General features: G+C 40.8%; 1 protein-coding gene across 2 annotated transcripts in view; it reads right to left on the bottom strand.

The window, feature by feature from the left end:
• The window catches only part of GPD2 (glycerol-3-phosphate dehydrogenase 2), a 149,768-nt gene that overhangs the window by 33,933 nt on the left and 97,631 nt on the right, over nucleotides 1-18,204 (bottom strand). For both annotated transcript variants that reach the window (XM_069732962.1, XM_069732963.1), the window contains exons 10-11: nucleotides 3,098-3,232; nucleotides 977-1,152 (exon numbers count right to left, since the gene is read on the bottom strand). In XM_069732962.1, the coding sequence (XP_069589063.1) occupies nucleotides 977-1,152; nucleotides 3,098-3,232 (311 nt within the window). The remainder of the gene's footprint in view (nucleotides 1-976; nucleotides 1,153-3,097; nucleotides 3,233-18,204) is intronic.

The raw sequence follows: 18,204 nt of genomic DNA, 5'->3' as shown, positions 1-18,204 counted from the left end.
CTATGGTGCCATTGGCGAGAGCGGACAGTCATGTGTCCGGAAGCATTCAGACTAGACGTGCATGGCCTCGCTCAATAGAAGTGACTTGAGTTAAGCAGTGCACGTCTAGTTGGACGATGACCACATGTATGTAAATCACATACTTGTGGTCACATGACCGCCCACTATCGCAGGCTGCTACAGTATAATCCTGCCGCCACATAGTGACTAGGGTTGTGTCCAAAGTGGACAGGCACTCCTAAAAATTAATGAGACCTAGTTTGCACATGCGTGTTGCATACTAGGGGTGTGAAAACTGGCATTTGGCACAATTCTATAGAACATGAAATCACTATTGAAGGACTACAGCGCGTGATGCACCATTATTGGTAAGCTAGCAAGGCCCGTATGATCTGTAGTTTTCTGCCCAAAAGGATTGTTTTTTCCCCCAAGAACGATAAAAGTATAACCGTCATTGCTCTACTGTTCTTATTTTCTTTAGGTTTTTAAGATGGATGTTTGTTTAGTTTTTTTTTAACCCTCATGGACCCCATGTTGGTCACCACTGTGATCAGTGATTGCCTGCAGGGGTCACATTCTGTCCAAACTAATTAGGAAGTATGGAGATCGCCAGGTACAGTGGGTGCAGAAGGGACGAGCAATAGGCAAGATGAATATTTATGTTATTATTTTACCTTTCGTGGCTGGACAACCCCTTTAAGAAGTAGAGTCCAGCTGGAAGGGAGTGTGGTCAAAGGCTCGAACCACACGGTGTTAGTTTCTAGTTTGCAACTAAAGAAACACATACAAATTATTATTTTTTAATGCATGGGAGAAATGTTTGCCAAGATGGGCATATTTTTCAAGATGGAGTTACCCTCTAACAGTGCCATCGCTGGACTTAGTAAGGTCTTTATGCGGAAAGGCCTCGTTGTGCCATAATATTCTGAAAACAGACATCTAAAAAGCAAATAATAATCAGGTAAAAACAATTTACCTCGCTCTCTAATCCATAGTCCTGGACAAGACGAATATAAAGCGTAGGAGCCCAATCTTTCCCACCCTCAAGAACGAGGCCAACAGTTTTGCAGGGCCCAGCTTTCAGGTTATGTGCTTTAATCGCTGCATTCAGGGTGTCCTCGGCCATGGAGCGATATGTCGTCCACTTTCCACCTAATAGGATGTACCATATTGCGATTAAAGTAGATCTGCCACCAGATTTTACAATACAAACTGCATTAATTATTACTAGATCTCATAGGTCTGATGGGACTGGTGTACTTATTTAGAAAACTAAAGTCAGATTGGCTGTAAAAATCTGATATTTAATTAGCATTTAAGTAATCAAAATTTATTGAATCTCTACTCACCCAGCCTGACTAACAGACACAGCTTGTACTGAGCAGTGTGAGATCTCAGCAGCAGCAGGGAGGAGGGACACTGAGGATCTCTCAATCAGGTTAAATGGGCACATATTGAGGGAAAACTGAGAAATGGGATCTGACAGTCTTTCTGACATGGATTTTCACAATGAGTGCTCCAGTTTCATCAGGCCTACGAGATCTAGCTAATAATGTGTAATGCAATTTTTTTTATTGTGAAATCTACTGATGGATCCGCTTAAGTCCTCCATAGTGACTTACTGACAGAACATCCTTAGATTCCTAATAGGCACTGGTTGTATATTATTGGCTTATAAAGACTAGCATGGGAGGGTACTCAAATTATTTTCCAAAAATCCTTAACACAATATTGTGATTATACAGCTGTATTCAATTGATGGCAAAAAAAGTCTCGAGTCTGACCACTATCTATAGACCCAAATTAAAACAAATGTAAAAAAGCCCAAATATTAATATTGAGATTATTATTATATTATTATGAATAATAATAACGTTAATAAAAAACATCTTCTGAATAATCACTTAAATAAAATCAGGTGGATAAAAAAATAAAGTCACAATAACATTAAAAATTAACCAGAAAATGTTGTGTCTTTTTTTATTTTTTTTACTATGCTGTCTTCTGTAAATATACGGAAGTAATGTACATGCTGGTTTAGTTTATATGATCTTAAGCAAAAAGATATCTCTATCTCCCCTTTGCATATTGTTTCAAAGCAAAATTAGAAACTGCAGCCGCATCTCCCTCCTTCCCCCATCCTCACACTCTACTATATACTGTATTAACAGACATTAGTTTGCAATGATCGGAAAGGTTTCTGTACATTTACAATGGACTCGTAATGAAACGCTCATGAATAGTGTTGAGCGATACCGTCCGATACTTGAAAGTATCGGCATCGGATAGTATCGGCCGATACCCGAAAAGTATCGGATATCGCCGATACCGATATCCGATACCAATACAAGTCAATGGGACACCAAGTATCGGAAGGTATCCTGATGGTTCCCAGGGTCTGAAGGAAAGGAAACTCTCCTTCAGGCCCTGGGATCCATATTAATGTGTAAAATAAAGAATTAAAATAAAAAATATTGATATACTTACCTCTCCGGAGGCCCCTGGACATCACCGCTGGTAACCGGCAGCCTTCTTTGCTTAAAATGAGCGCGTTTAGGACCTGAGAATGACGTCGCGGCTTCTGATTGGTCGCGTGGCGGTCACATGAGCGGCACGCGACCAATCAGAAGCCGCGACGTCATTCTCAGGTCCTAAATTCCTAGAATGAGGAGTTTAGGGCCTGAGAATGACGTCGCGGCTTCTGATTGGTCGCGTGGCGGTCACATGAGCGGCACGCGACCAATCAGAAGCCGTGACGTCATGGAAGTCCCTAAACGCGCTCATTTTAAACAAAGAAGGCTGCCGGTTACCAGCGGTGATGTCCAGGGGCCTCCGGAGAGGTAAGTATATCAATATTTTTTATTTTAATTCTTTATTTTACACCTTAATATGGATCCGATACCGATACTCGATACCACAAAAGTATCGGAACTCGGTATCGGAATTCCGATACCGCAAGTATCGGCCGATACCCGATACTTGCGGTATCGGAATGCTCAACACTACTCATGAATAAAAAAACAGAGAAAAAAAACAAATAAAATAGAAGTCCTTCAGTTTAGTCACATGATACTAAGATGTAAGAAGACGGTGTTACCTGCTATGGTGACGAGACCGCTCTCACTAACATCAACGACGTGGTTACGAGATATGGACTGGGTGTCTGTAGAGTTGGGATTTGTGACCAGAGGACGTATGCCGCTCCAGGCAGCGAGAACGTCACCCCTGCGAACTGTGAGCAAAAACACAGGTTACACTAAACCTCCGATCACTGATCTAATGCGACCAGATAAGTAAACTGCAGCAAATAAAGAAAAGAAAGGTTTCAGTTTAGGTCAATGCATCCTGCCATGCAACTATAAAGTAAGAGGTTTAACTAATGTCATCCTTTAAAAAACAAAAATGTGCAAAAATGTTGGGAAAAAAAGTACCGTAAACTACTTTAAGTTGTATTTTTGTTTCAACCTGATTAAAATATGTACAAAGAACTAGAATGTCCTCCCCTGACAAAGCCCACATAGCCATCAACATTTAAATGGATTTTTCCTGGCAAGTTCATAAAAGTATTATAAAGTGATGCAATAAATGTTCCAAAACTACAAAAAATGTTTTTTAATATATATATGTGTGTGTGTGTGTGTGTGTGTGTGTGTGTGTGTGTGTGTGTGTGTGTGTGTGTGTGTGTGTGTGTACATACATACACACTGCTCAAGAAATAAAGGGAACACAAACAACAGAGTATAACTCCAAGTAAATCAAACTTCTGTGAAATCAAACTGTCCACTTAGGAAGTAACACTGATTGACAATCAATTTCACATGCTGTTGTGCAAATGGAATAGAAAACAGATGGAAATTATTGGCAATTATCAAGACACCCTCAATAAAGGAGCGGTTCTGCAGGTGGGGACCACAGACCACATCTCAGTACCAATGCTTTCTGGCTGATGTTTTGGTGTGGGGGTGCTTTGCTGGTGACACTGTTGGGGATTTATTCAAAATTGAAGGCATACAGAACCACCATGGCTACCACAGCATCTTGCAGCGGCATGCTATTCCATCCGGTTTGCGTTTCGTTGGACCATCATTTATTTTTCAGCAGGACTATGGCCCCAAACACCTCCAGGCTGTGTAAGGGCTATTTGACCAAGAAGGAGAGTGATGGGGTGCTACACCAGATGACCTGGCCTCCACAGTCACCAGACCTGAACCCAATCGAGATGGTTTGTGGTGAGCTGGACCCCAGAGTGAAGGCAAAAGGGCCAACAAGTGCTAAGCATCTATGGGAACTCCTTCAAGATTGTTGGAAGACCATTCCCGGTGACTACCTCTTGAAGCTCATCAAGAGAATGTATATATATATATATATATATATATATATATATATATATATATATATATATATATATATATATATATATATATATATACACATACACACACACAGTACAGACCAAAAGTTTGGACACACCTTCTCATTTAAAGATTTTTCTGTATTTTCATGGCTATGAAAATTGTACATTCACACTGAAGGCATCAAAACTATGAGCTAACACATGTGGAATTATATACTTAACAAAAAAGTGTGAAACAACTGAAAATATATCTTATATTCTAAGTTCTTCAAAGTAGAAATCTTTTGCTTTGATGACTGCTTTGCACGCTCTTGGCATTCTCTTGATGAGCTTCAAGAGGTAGTCACCGGGAATGGTTTTCACTTCACAGGTGTGCCCTGTCAGGTTTAATAAGTGGGATTTCTTGCCTTATGAATGGGCTTGGGACCATCAGTTGTGTTGTGCAGAAGTCTGGTGGATACACAGCTGATAGTCCTACTGAATAGACTGTTAGAATTTGTATTATGGCAAGAAAAAAGCAGCTAAGTAAAAAAAACGAGTGGCCATCATTACTTTAAGAAATGAAGGTCAGTTAGTACGAAAAATTGGGAAAACTTTGAAAGTGTCCACAAGTGCAGTGGCAAAAACTATCAAGTGCTACAAAGAAACTGGCTCACTTGAGGACCGCCCGAGGAAAGGAAGACCAAGAGTCACCTCTGCTTCTGAGGATAAGTTTATCTGAGTCACCAGCCTCAGAATTAGCAGGTTAACAGCAGCTCAGATTAGAGACTAGGTCAATGCCGCACAGAGTTCTAGCTGCAGACACATCTCTACAACAACTGCTTTTGCTGCTTTTTTCTTTTGTTGCTGTGTTTTTTTATGCACATTTTAAGCTGCGTTTTACAGTACAAGCAAAAGCTATGAGACTTCAGAACCCTCATGCACACACATTGGTTTTTTCCTGACTGAATTGGAAAACTGCTGCGTTTTTTAAAACTGCTGCTTGTCACTTCTTTCAGTTTTTTCCCCAGATAGAATGCAATGGGTAAATGCAAAAACGAAGCAAAAAACGAAGTTATCAGGTTTTGCTACGTTTTTGGTGCAAAAAACTAAGGAAGTTGCATCATGTTTTTTTGGGGTGCTCTAAACTTTATCAGCTTGCAAAAGAGAGAATAAAAACGCAGCAAAAAAGAAAAAAAAAATATTTTTGTAAGCAGCTTCTTTGCTGCCAAGAGAGCAAGCTTTGCCTGCAGAAATCAGCAAAAACACAACTTGTGAACATAGCCTTATAATGCTGGCACACAGGGTAAACGGCTGACTTGAAAGTCTTGGCATTCTGAAGTATCACAATTTGTATAGTTTGGTAATATTATTATTATTAATAACAACAACAACAAACAACTTTATTCCTAACCCATGTAGAGCCATTTGATGCCAGATTGGATGCTCTCCCTCACGTCCAATCTTATAGCTACTCTTAAGTGATCTACGTGAAATCTATCTTAAAATCTTATCATCAACCGGACAATTAGATGAATAAAGACGTTCATGTTACATATAAAATATTTTTGGCCTCGGGCAGCATGTGATATTTTTGTACCATTGGAAAAAGGCAGGAAACATGTCTCCCGTCATTTGGTAAAATCTCCTATATTATGAAGGTAACTTGAGGCAAATCAGAAGTTCACGGGAAGATTTCCTGGTGTAGCTGCCTCTACCAATTATCATTGACAAGGTATAACTCTGACCCTTACGCTTGACCACATGGATCAACTGGGCCATAGGGTTCCCTACGTTGCCAAGGATAGAAGAGTCAGCGAAGATGATACACAAATAGATTTTTCCTTAATGTACAGTATAATAAATAATTGAGTGTAAAATAAATAAACAAACAAGGAAAAATAAATTCGATATTTTTTAGTAACAGAGGATAACATCCTCACTAGCAGGTGTGAATGGCTACTATCATCATGACATGTCATCTTCGGAACAGGTTGGTTGGCAGGTGAAGAACTAAAAAATGCATTACTATCATCCTGACCTTCCAAGCATTTGGTAAATTTGCTTATGTTTAGAGTTGAGCGAATATGCTTGGAATCAGTAGCTGAATCTGAATTTGCCATATTTGTGCCATATTGGTATCCTATTTGTGCCGAATTTATGTTTGATGATCGGTTCCGAACATATTCGGCCATTTCTACTCTCATTGACTCCAATGACGTTCTGGTGTGTTCGGCGAATATTGCGAAAACAAATATTCGCCACTGATCATAACCGGAATCAAATTTTGAAAAATTAGCTCAACTCTACTTATAATCCCCATGGCTAGGAATTTTCGGTAGCAAATCCATAAACCGGTAGCTCGTAGCTTATGGATTTGCTACAGAAAATCTCTAGCCATGAGCATCATAAGCAAATTTGCAAATTGTGAGAATAATGTTGATCATGTGCTCCTGATCCTTTGAGCTCTCCATGGCAATGTATTCCTGGTCAACCGCTGGTCTCTAGACAACCAGCATCTGGCGACGATGAGTTGATTTTTCTCACACGTAACGACTAGTGATGAGCGAGTATACTCTCTGCTCGGGCTTTCCCGAGCACGCTCGGGTGGTCTCCGAGTATTTGTGACTGCTCGGAGATTTAGTTATCATCGCCACAGCTGAATGATTTACAGCTACTAGCCAGCCTGAGTATACATGTGGGGGTTGCCCGGTTGCTAGGGAATCCCCACATGTAATCAAGCTGGCTACAAGCAACGAGTATACTCGCTCATCACTAGTAACGACCAGTCATTGCAGGATCCAGGAAAACATTGGAAGTTGATCACCAAGGTAAATGTGTTTAGTTTCTTTGTTAATTTTTTTAGTTTGTTTGTTTTAACCGTGAGCCAACTTCTTTTGTTTATTAAAGTTTTGACTGCTTTTATTATTTCTGAAACTGTGGATTTTATAATTTGTAAAGCGCTGCGGAATATTTTGGCGGTATATAAATAAAATTATTATTATTTTGCTAGAGACTGGAGCGTAATCTGAAGCCAAATGAAATCAACCTCAAATTTTGTCATTTGTTGGAAAATACGCACTTTGAAAATTTACAAAAAATCCATAACAAATTAAAGTGCAGTAGATTTAAAAAAATAAACAAACACATGGGTCAGTTTTTAGAGGGATAATCAATAACACAAGTATCTGCAATATGATCCAAAAAGGTCCACCCTGATTCTTATCAATTTCCAAAATTAAAATCAATTTTTTTTAAATTTGTCCCCAGTGAGAAGAGTCAGATATAGAGGCAGGGGCCACCTTCCAGCATCCAGTTAAAGCCGCCTAAATGAAGTGCTAATCACGGAAATGAAATAGCGTATTACATTTATAAACTAATGGAAGTGGAAATAGCTGCTTACGAGACATTATAATTAAACAGCTGGAACCTATCCAAGCCTGTGTAAGTCGATAACCTTGGCACGGTGTCTGGCAGGGGAAAGGCAGGTCTGCGCGGAGTTGATATGGCTAGCGTGGTTGCTCATTCAATAACAGGCAATCTATAAACACAGCTAATTGCATAAGTGAAAAACAGCATGCGACTATGGCGGGCATTCGACTGCCGAGCGGGGAGGAAAAATAGCATGCGTCCAATGCCAGGCTCCACGCCGCAGCAGATACCCAACCAGGAGCGTCATAAATCAGACAAAACGACCCTTAGAACGTTCGTTAATTCGGACGCATGAACCTCCCTCCCCCACTGACATTTCCACAGGAGATTAAATCAAACACCTTTTTTTAGTTCCATGTCTGACTGCAAAAGCGTGTGTTACGTGTAGATACTTTCCATTTTATTTTTTCTCAGGGTTACAGTTTGTTTTCTCAAACGTAAAAGCGTGCAGACACAGTCTGACGAAGAGGAAGAGATAGGAGGGAAAGTCACATTTGCCAACAATGAGGTTCATGTATCAATATATGGCTTGGAGAATAAAAGGCATCTTAATCAATGTTGTCCAGGGGAGAGCTGGGTGTGGGCTTGGACCCTAGGAATAAAGGTCATAGGCCCCTCATTAACCACTGTATCAGTCACAGTCTGGCCCCTCCGTCACATAAGGAGGCACGTTTATGGTATTCGGGGGCCTGTTAAAAGATTTTGCACCGAGGTCCAGGAACGTCACCTCTACATAAAAGTTTGAGTTAAAAAATGATCAAAAGCAACTTTTTTTTTTTTTTTTGAAGGTCTTTTAAGGTTATTTTCTTGCTTTTATTTTTTCCTTCCCTTTTTCCAAGAGTCATAACTATTTTTTTTTTTAAATCTTCTCAAACATACCAATACGAAGACTTGTTTTTTTTCCAGGATGAATTTTCATTCACTTTACAATATAATGAAAATAGGTAAAAAAAAATCCAAGCTGGGTCAATTGGTGGAAAAAAAATGCATTACTGCCATTATTTTTTTTTTATGACGTTCATTGTGCAGTAGAAATGATCTGGTGAATGATTCTCCAGGTCAGTACGAATACTACAATTCCAAATTAGTATATTAGCGGTTAAAACTTTTTTTTTTTTACTAAGTTTTCTGTCAATGGGTCGGTATGAGGGCTTGTTTTTGTTTTTCTTCCCATGATGGGCAGTAGTTTTTATTGGTACCATTGTGGGGTACATAGGGTACCTCATTTTTTATTACAATTTTTTTTTTTTGGGGGGGGGGGGGGGGGTGAGAGGAGTAATGCAGATTGATAAAGATGCCAACTCAGGCTTTTTTAAATTAAATTTATGGAATTTACCATACTGATTAATTGATTTTATCATTTCATAGATCACACTATTACTGGTGCAGTGCTACCAAATACGTTATTCATTTTTATTGTATTTCCTTATCATTAAATTGGGAAAAGATTTTATAGATTTGTTTTATATGAAAAAAAACAACAACTTTTTTTTATTAACTTACACTTTTTTAGTCCCTAATGTGATCATTTAATTTCTTGTACCATGAACAAAACGACGAGCTCCTATGAAGATCAGCTGGGGGTTGAGCTTCATGGAAATACATGGCAACAACTGGGGCAAACAGTAGATGTCTGGCTGCCACGGAAGCAGTCGGCACAATGCAATTTCTATCGGGCACGCGGGTCTATCACAACCACTTCAATTCTACTTTTAGGGTATGTGCACACGTTCAGGTTTTTTTTTCCGTTTTTTTCGTGTTTTTTCACGATAAAAACGCATTACAAACCGCAGACATATGCATCCTATCATTTAGAATGCATTCTGCAATTTTTGAGCTCATGATGCCTTTTTTCCCGCAAAAAAAAAAAATGCATTGAGGTAAGCAGCATGTTCATTAATTTTGCGGATTTTTCGCGTTTTTCCAGCTATTCTATGCATTTGGAAAAAACGCAAAAAAAAAAAAAAACGGACAAAAAACGCATCAAAAACGCAAAAAAAAAACCGCATGCGGATTTCTAGCAGAAATGTCCGGTTTTTGTCAGGAAATTTCTGCAAGAAATTCCTGACGTGTGCACATACCCTTAGAGATCGATAGTGTCATAAATCGTGTTAAACAGCAGAGATTGAAGCCAAGTGCGGTGGCTCCTAACACTCGCACCCCACATAGGACATTATATATCGGGAAGGGGTTAAACTCTAAGGAATGTTCTTCTACCTAAAGTAGTTCTCCCTGGTCATCAGAAACTATGCTCTGCCCTAATGCTCGAAGGGTTAGGCTACGTTCAGACTAGCGTTGTGCGCCGCTGCGTCGGCGACGCAACGCACGACGCACGCAAAAACGCGGCAAAACGCACGCAAAAACGCTGCGTTTTGCGACGCGTGCGTCGTTTTATGCCGAAAATCGGACGCAAGAAAAATGCAACTTGTTGCGTTTTCTTGGTCCGACGCTTGCGGCAAAAAAGACGCATGCGTCGCCAAACGCAACAAACAAAAACGCATGCGTCCCCCATGTTAAACATAGGGGCGCATGACGCGTGCGTCGCCGCTGCGTTGCCCGACGCTAACCCGACGCACACTAGCACAACGCTAGTCTGAACGTAGCCTAAAGTGCTCCATCCCGGGGTAATATTACCACTGAAGGCCTACAGAACGAAAACTCTACCTATTCTATTATCTCATATGGTTGCACTTGGATATTTGTCTTATGCAATAACTGTATCGTACATATCAAATCTGTTATGGGTCTAACCAATGTCTTCTATCTGTGATCTACTGAAATCGAATATCTACCTACTATACTATCCAATTCTACCCGTCGATCACCAAACCACTCTAGAATCTCCCTACTTAAAGTCTATCAACTTTGTGGCTAAGAATAGGCTTAAAGTATTTCACCTTCCTAAAAAAAATACAAGTTGAAACAATCTACAGTGCTATTTAGGTGAGGAAAACTGAAAATATCTAGCAGGAAAATACAAAAGGAAGGCGAGGAATTAAAAATATATGACCTAAAATATACATAAATAATTCTTCTGTCATAAAAAAAAACGGAACTCAGACGGAGCCCCTGAAGAAGCCATTCAGTATAATGGGACAGGAAGTCATTTTCATCTGTGTTTGCTTCCTGATCTGGTAAGGTCTGACATTTTCTTTTTAGGAGACCACAACATTGTGGTAGAGTGTCCTTTTGAATCCACCTAAAAAGGACATCAATGCAATAGAGGTCTAAAGGAATCCATAGAAGCTCAGACCCGCCCCATTATACTGAATGGCTTCTTCAGGGGTTACATCTGTAATCTATTTAGGGGATTTGGATGATACCGGAATGCAAGTGCTCATCAAAGATCACAATATGAATGTGTCCCTAGCTTAATATCTAACAATTTATGTATCCCATCTCATCTATTTACTTATTATGTATCATCTAATCTCTCTCTATTCAAATATCTAATCTATCAAATATCCCTACCTATCGGATATCTTTCGATTTGGTGTATATACACCGTAGATCAAATGTGGGTCTAAGAATAGCAGTAAAGCGATCCAACTAGCTGAAAAAACAAATTGGAACAATCTGGAGCACTATTAGCAAGTAGGAAACTGAAGAAGTCTAGAAGAATATACAGTAGGGACTCGGGAGTCATTTACATATTCCTTACAATTAATCAACCCCAGAAAAACCAAGGAATTAAGAGAATTTAATGCAAAAATACAGAGGAATGATTTTTCTGACAGGTCAAAAGTTCTTGTTATAGGAAACAGACAACAATACATTATTATCTCTACAATCAAAAATATTCTAGAACGTGAGGAAAACTGCAAGTGTCCGACATACCAATGGTCATATTACATCAGATTGGTATATCTAGAATTAAAACCAGTCATGGGAGAATTGGAGTAAATGGACTGTGTGCTCATTACAATCACAGACCACTATGCCAGATAATAGCCGACTCTTCTGGGGGTGCAGGAGGTTTCCCGGACATCCCAGAAGAGCGGGCACCACTGATTAGAAATCGGTTTCCTACAGTAGCATAATCCTCGGGCCGGTTTAACACATCTGATTTTCACAGTCAGTGGACAGGGTGCGATGTCCGGACCCAACGTGGGTCTACTGAGCTCAACAGCCTTTTGGATTCCATTGGGTTTGTGGAGTATCGGGTCAAGGGTCCATCGGTGGATCCATACGTTGCTATCTGTACACGGACCATGAAAGCCTGGTGTGTGGAACCAGTTATAGGATAATTTCACCAGCTGTGTCGTTGGTACGTTTTTACTGCAGTTTTCCCCAAAATTGAACAAAAATTGACGCGTTTTTTTCCAGTGATTTTTAAGAATTGGAGCGAAAAGTGCACAGCAGATTTAATCTGTGAGCCCACTTTTTTTAGGCTACGGTCACACTCTCAGTATTTGGTCAGTAATTTACATCAGTATTTGTAAGCCAAAACCAGGAGTGGAACAATTCGAGGAAAAGTATAATAGAAACATATGCACCACTTCTGTATTTATCACCCACTGCTGGTTTTGGCTTACAAATACTGATGTAAAATACTGACCAAATACTGACCATGTGAACGAGGCCTTACTGTGAAAAATACAAAATGAGATGGCAATTTCAATTAAAGCCAAACTAAATTCAATCAGAATAGAATGTAACACAATTATAGTTAAATGTTGTCTATTAATCTCCGAGATCTGTCCAAACCTCAAAGCATAATAAATGGAGGGAAGAGGTAAAATAAATTTTAAAAAACCCTCATTATACGTACCTGTCTTCTCATGCCACCTACTGGACCGAGGACTCAGTGTTGGAGAAAAGTCAGCGCATTGGCCTCAGCTCAAGAACAAAGTAAGGCACCCGGGTGGAAAACCAGAGATTAACGACAGAGAAGTTACATAAGAGTCTAGGACTGGCTGTCAAAACAATTCAGGAAGATGGCAGCAGAAAATTTAGGATTCCAAATTTTGGGGAAATTTATTAACTAATTTGAGTTGTTACAAATGGATTCACCGGGCAGCGCGGTGGCGCAGTGGTTAGCACTGCAGCCTTGCAGCGCTGGGGTCCTGGGTTCTAATCCCACCCAGGACATACATAGTAACATAGTTAGTAAGGCCGAAAAAAGACATTTGTCCATCCAGTTCAGCCTATATTCCATCATAATAAATACCCAGATCTACGTCCTTCTACAGAACCTAATAATTGTATGATACAATATTGTTCTGCTCCAGGAAGACATCCAGGCCTCTCTTGAACCCCTCGACTGAGTTCGCCATCACCACCTCCTCAGGCAAGCAATTCCAGATTCTCACTGCCCTAACAGTAAAGAATCCTCTTCTATGTTGGTGGAAAAACCTTCTCTCCTCCAGACGCAAAGAATGCCCCCTTGTGCCCGTCACCTTCCTTGGTATAAACAGATCCTCAGCGAGATATTTGTATTGTCCCCTTATATACTTATACATGGTTATTAGATCGCCCCTCAGTCGTCTTTTTTCTAGACTAAATAATCCTAATTTTGCTAATCTATCTGGGTATTGTAGTTCTCCCATCCCCTTTATTAATTTTGTTGCCCTCCTTTGTACTCTCTCTAGTTCCATTATATCCTTCCTGAGCACCGGTGCCCAAAACTGGACACAGTACTCCATGTGCGGTCTAACTAGGGATTTGTACAGAGGCAGTATAATGCTCTCATCATGTGTATCCAGACCTCTCTTAATGCACCCCATGATCCTGTTTGCCTTGGCAGCTGCTGCCTGGCACTGGCTGCTCCAGGTAAGTTTATCATTAACTAGGATCCCCAAGTCCTTCTCCCTGTCAGATTTACCCAGTGGTTTCCCATTCAGTGTGTAATGGTGATATTGATTCCCTCTTCCCATGTGTATAACCTTACATTTATCATTGTTAAACCTCATCTGCCACCTTTCAGCCCAAGTTTCCAACTTATCCAGATCCATCTGTAGCAGAATACTATCTTCTCTTGTATTAACTGCTTTACATAGTTTTGTATCATCTGCAAATATCGATATTTTACTGTGTAAACCTTCTACCAGATCATTAATGAATATGTTGAAGAGAACAGGTCCCAATACTGACCCCTGCGGTACCCCACTGGTCACAGCGACCCAGTTAGAGACTATACCATTTATAACCACCCTCTGCTTTCTATCACTAAGCCAGTTACTAACCCATTTACACACATTTCCCCCCAGACCAAGCATTCTCATTTTGTGTACCAACCTCTTGTGCGGCACAGTATCAAACGCTTTGGAAAAATCGAGATATACCACGTCCAATGACTCACCGTGGTCCAGCCTATAGCTTACCTCTTCATAAAAACTGATTAGATTGGTTTGACAGGAGCGATTTCTCATAAACCCATGCTGATATGGAGTTAAACAGTTATTCTCATTGAGATAATCCAGAATAACATCCCTCAGAAACCCTTCAAATATTTTACCAACAATAGAGGTTAGACTTACTGGCCTATAATTTCCAGGTTCACTTTTAGAGCCCTTTTTGAATATTGGCACCACATTTGCTATGCGCCAGTCCTGCGGAACAGACCCCGTCGCTATAGAGTCCCTAAAAATAAGAAATAATGGTTTATCTATTACATTACTTAGTTCTCTTAGTACTCGTGGGTGTATGCCATCCGGACCCGGAGATTTATCTATTTTAATCTTATTTAGCCGGTTTCGCACCTCTTCTTGGGTTAGATTGGTGACCCTTAATATAGGGTTTTCATTGTTTCTTGGGATTTCACCTAGCATTTCATTTTCCACCGTGAATACCGTGGAGAAGAAGGTGTTTAATATGTTAGCTTTTTCCTCGTCATCTACAACCATTCTTTCCTCACTATTTTTTAAGGGGCCTACATTTTCAGTTTTTATTCTTTTACTATTGATATAGTTGAAGAACAGTTTGGGATTAGTTTTACTCTCCTTAGCAATGTGCTTCTCTGTTTCCTTTTTGGCAGCTTTAATTAGTTTTTTAGATAAAGTATTTTTCTCCCTATAGTTTTTTAGAGCTTCAATGGTGCCATCCTGCTTTAGTAGTGCAAATGCTTTCTTTTTACTGTTAATTGCCTGTCTTACTTCTTTGTTTAGCCACATTGGGTTTTTCCTATTTCTAGTCCTTTTATTCCCACAAGGTATAAACCGCTTACACTGCCTATTTAGGATGTTCTTAAACATTTCCCATTTATTATCTGTATTATTAGTTCTGAGGATATTGTCCCAGTCTACCAGATTAAGGGCATCTCTAAGCTGGTCAAACTTTGCCTTCCTAAAGTTCAGTGTTTTTGTGACTCCCTGACAAGTCCCGCTAGTGAAAGACAGGTGAAACTGCACAATATTGTGGTCGCTATTTCCTAGATGCCCAACCACCTGCAGATTTGTTATTCTGTCAGGTCTATTAGATAGTATTAGGTCTAAAAGTGCTGCTCCTCTGGTTGGATTCTGCACCAATTGTGAAAGATAATTTTTCTTGGTTATTAGCAGAAACCTGTTGCCTTTATGGGTTTCACAGGTTTCTGTTTCCCAGTTAATATCCGGGTAGTTAAAGTCCCCCATAACCAGGACCTCATTATGGGTTGCAGCTTCATCTATCTGCTTTAGAAGTAGACTTTCCATGGTTTCTGTTATATTTGGGGGTTTGTAACAGACCCCAATGAGAATTTTGTTACCATTTTTCCCTCCATGAATTTCGACCCATATGGACTCGACATCCTCATTCCCTTCGCTAATATCCTCCAAACAAAGAGTTTGTATGTTCTCTCCGTGTTTGCGTGGGTTTCCTCCGGGTTCTCCAGTTTCCTCCCACATTCCAAAGACATACTGATAGGGATTCTAGATTGTGAGCCCCGGGGACAGTGATGATAATGTGTGCAAACTGTAAAGCGCTGCGGAATATGTTAGCGCTATATAAAAATAAAGATTATTATTATGATGATGCCTGGAACAAAACACAAAAAGCATGAAAAAAAGTATGTCATCTACATAAGAAGACATCACTGGTATCAATAGACAGGAGCGGGTGTGATGTTCTAGGATGACAGCACAAGGTAGCCACGCTAGGGTGAGCCATCTCTCCTTCTTTAGAAATGAATACATCACTCATCTTTGCACGTGACAAGAGAAACGGGGGCAGTTATAAGTTTTGGATCATTTACATCACCTTTAGATGAAGGTTGGTTGTGGCCATAGCATCCAAAATGACAGCATCCTTGACGGCGTAGCAATTAAACACTGCTGGAAGCTGCATTACGGAGATAATGGCGTCATTACAGCACAGATTATAGAGGTTCCTTTTAAAAAAAAAAATAATAATCGTATAAATGTTTAAAGCAGCCTATATATGATCTCGATGGAGTAATTGAATGGTGGATCTCCCAAATAAAAACATCTTATGAGATCATTCTGAAAAAAATAAAATTGGGGGGGGGAGAGGGGTTGGTCCTGGTGGTTCTGAGTGCTATAAACCCAATGTGACCAGTTGTATCATTGGGAAAAGCCATACATTCCACATAAATGCAGTGTTTGCTGATGGTCACGGCTCCGGCTAGACTCCCTCAAAATTACACAATATGTCACCATGGCGATCCACTGCTTGGGACCCCCCCTCTACGAGTCAGAATAAGGAGAAGCCCTCTGCACCAGTCTGTCATTGTAAATTTGTTTACTGCAAACGATATCTATAACCCTGTATGCAGGGCCGGCTCCAGGTTTTTAAGGGCCCCGGGCGAAAGAGTCTCAGTGGGCCCCCCCCCTTTAACACATAACCCGATTTATGATGCACAGATACGGCAGAGAAATATAGGTATAGTACAATGCCAGATTTCACTTCTTACATGAATGACAGCTATTGTAAATTCTGCAGTGTATATATACAGGACAGGAGGAGTGGTACTGTGCAGTGTATATATACAGGAGGAAAGGTGCTGTGCAGTGTATATATACAGGAGGAAAGGTGCTGTGCAGTGTATATATACAGGAGTGGTGCTGTGCAGTGTATACATAGGACAGGAGGAAAGGTGCAGTGTATATATACAGGAGAAGTGCTGTGCAGTGTATATTTACAGGAGGAAAGGTGCTGTGCAGTGTATATATACAGGAGGAAAGGTGCTGTGCAGTGTATATTTACAGGAGGAAAGGTGCTGTGCAGTGTATATATACAGGAGAGGTGCTGTGCAGTGTATACATAGGACAGGAGGAAAGGTGCAGTGTATATATACAGGAGAGGTGCTGTGCAGTGTATATTTACAGGAGGAAAGGTGCTGTGCAGTGTATATATACAGGAGGAGAGGTGCTGTGCAGTGTATATTTACAGGAGGAAAGGTGCTGTGCAGTGTATATATACAGGAGGAAAGGTGCTGTGCAGTGTATATATACAGGAGAGGTGCTGTGCAGTGTATACATAGGACAGGAGGAAAGGTGCAGTGTATATATACAGGAGAGGTGCTGTGCAGTGTATATTTACAGGAGGAAAGGTGCTGTGCAGTGTATATATACAGGATGAGCGGTACTGTGCAGTGTATATGCACAGGGGGAAAGGTGCTGTGCAGTGAATATATACAGGAGAGGTGCTGTGCAGTGTCTTGAGCAGGGCGTTGTTGTATCAGAAAATCTTTTCTGTTTTGAGTTTTTCTATGAAACAAAGACTTTTCTACATAAACAACGTTGTTTGGTTTTGCGGCCCCAACAGATCTGTGCTACAAAGTAACAGGCGGCTCGGGCATTAATGAGGGACCTGATGCTGAATCCTTTCCACAAACCCTAACGACTCAATTAGTGCCCCACCATTAGAAGCTCATTAAACGCCTCCCTGTCCCGAGCAGTCATGTACAGTATGGGGGGATCCTGCAGCCCACCCCGACTGCTCCATACCATACACTGCACTCTGTCGCGCTCACTATTATCCTGTGCATTTCTCCGTCATCGTTACCCCATGTTACACTTGTCACCCCCCACTTCAGAGTAGCAGGGCAGCCAATGTCACCCCCTCCCGGACCCTAATGGCAGCAGGAAATGTCTGCTCCTTTATTGGGTTAGAACCTGATTTAATCAAGGAATAATGTGGATTTGTTGCCGGTGGCTGCAGGGGAAGGGTTAAGTGATGCCATGTCCTTGGTGGGAGCAGTGGCAGCTGCTGGGACCTGGACAGACACAACCAATGTTGCTGTGACTGCACAGTGTGATGTGGAGGAGAGAAGCTGAGACGCAGAAATCACGCACATGCCAGCACTGGGCAGAGTCCCTCCAGTCACCAGCCTGGGGCCACGGGGCCCCAATGTACAGCCCACAGCTCAGTTTTATCCATGGCAGCAGCTCCCCTTCCTCCTGGTATCTGGTTAACCCCATTTATGCCGGTCGGATTGTTATCTTTAAGGTTCAGCAATAACCTTCATATAGATGGGAAGGGGTTAAGCTTCTTCCTACCCC

The sequence above is a fragment of the Ranitomeya imitator genome, chromosome 7, assembly GCF_032444005.1.
Source record: "Ranitomeya imitator isolate aRanImi1 chromosome 7, aRanImi1.pri, whole genome shotgun sequence".
Lineage (NCBI taxonomy): Eukaryota > Metazoa > Chordata > Amphibia > Anura > Dendrobatidae > Ranitomeya > Ranitomeya imitator.
This window is presented reverse-complemented; position numbering and strand designations above follow the sequence as displayed.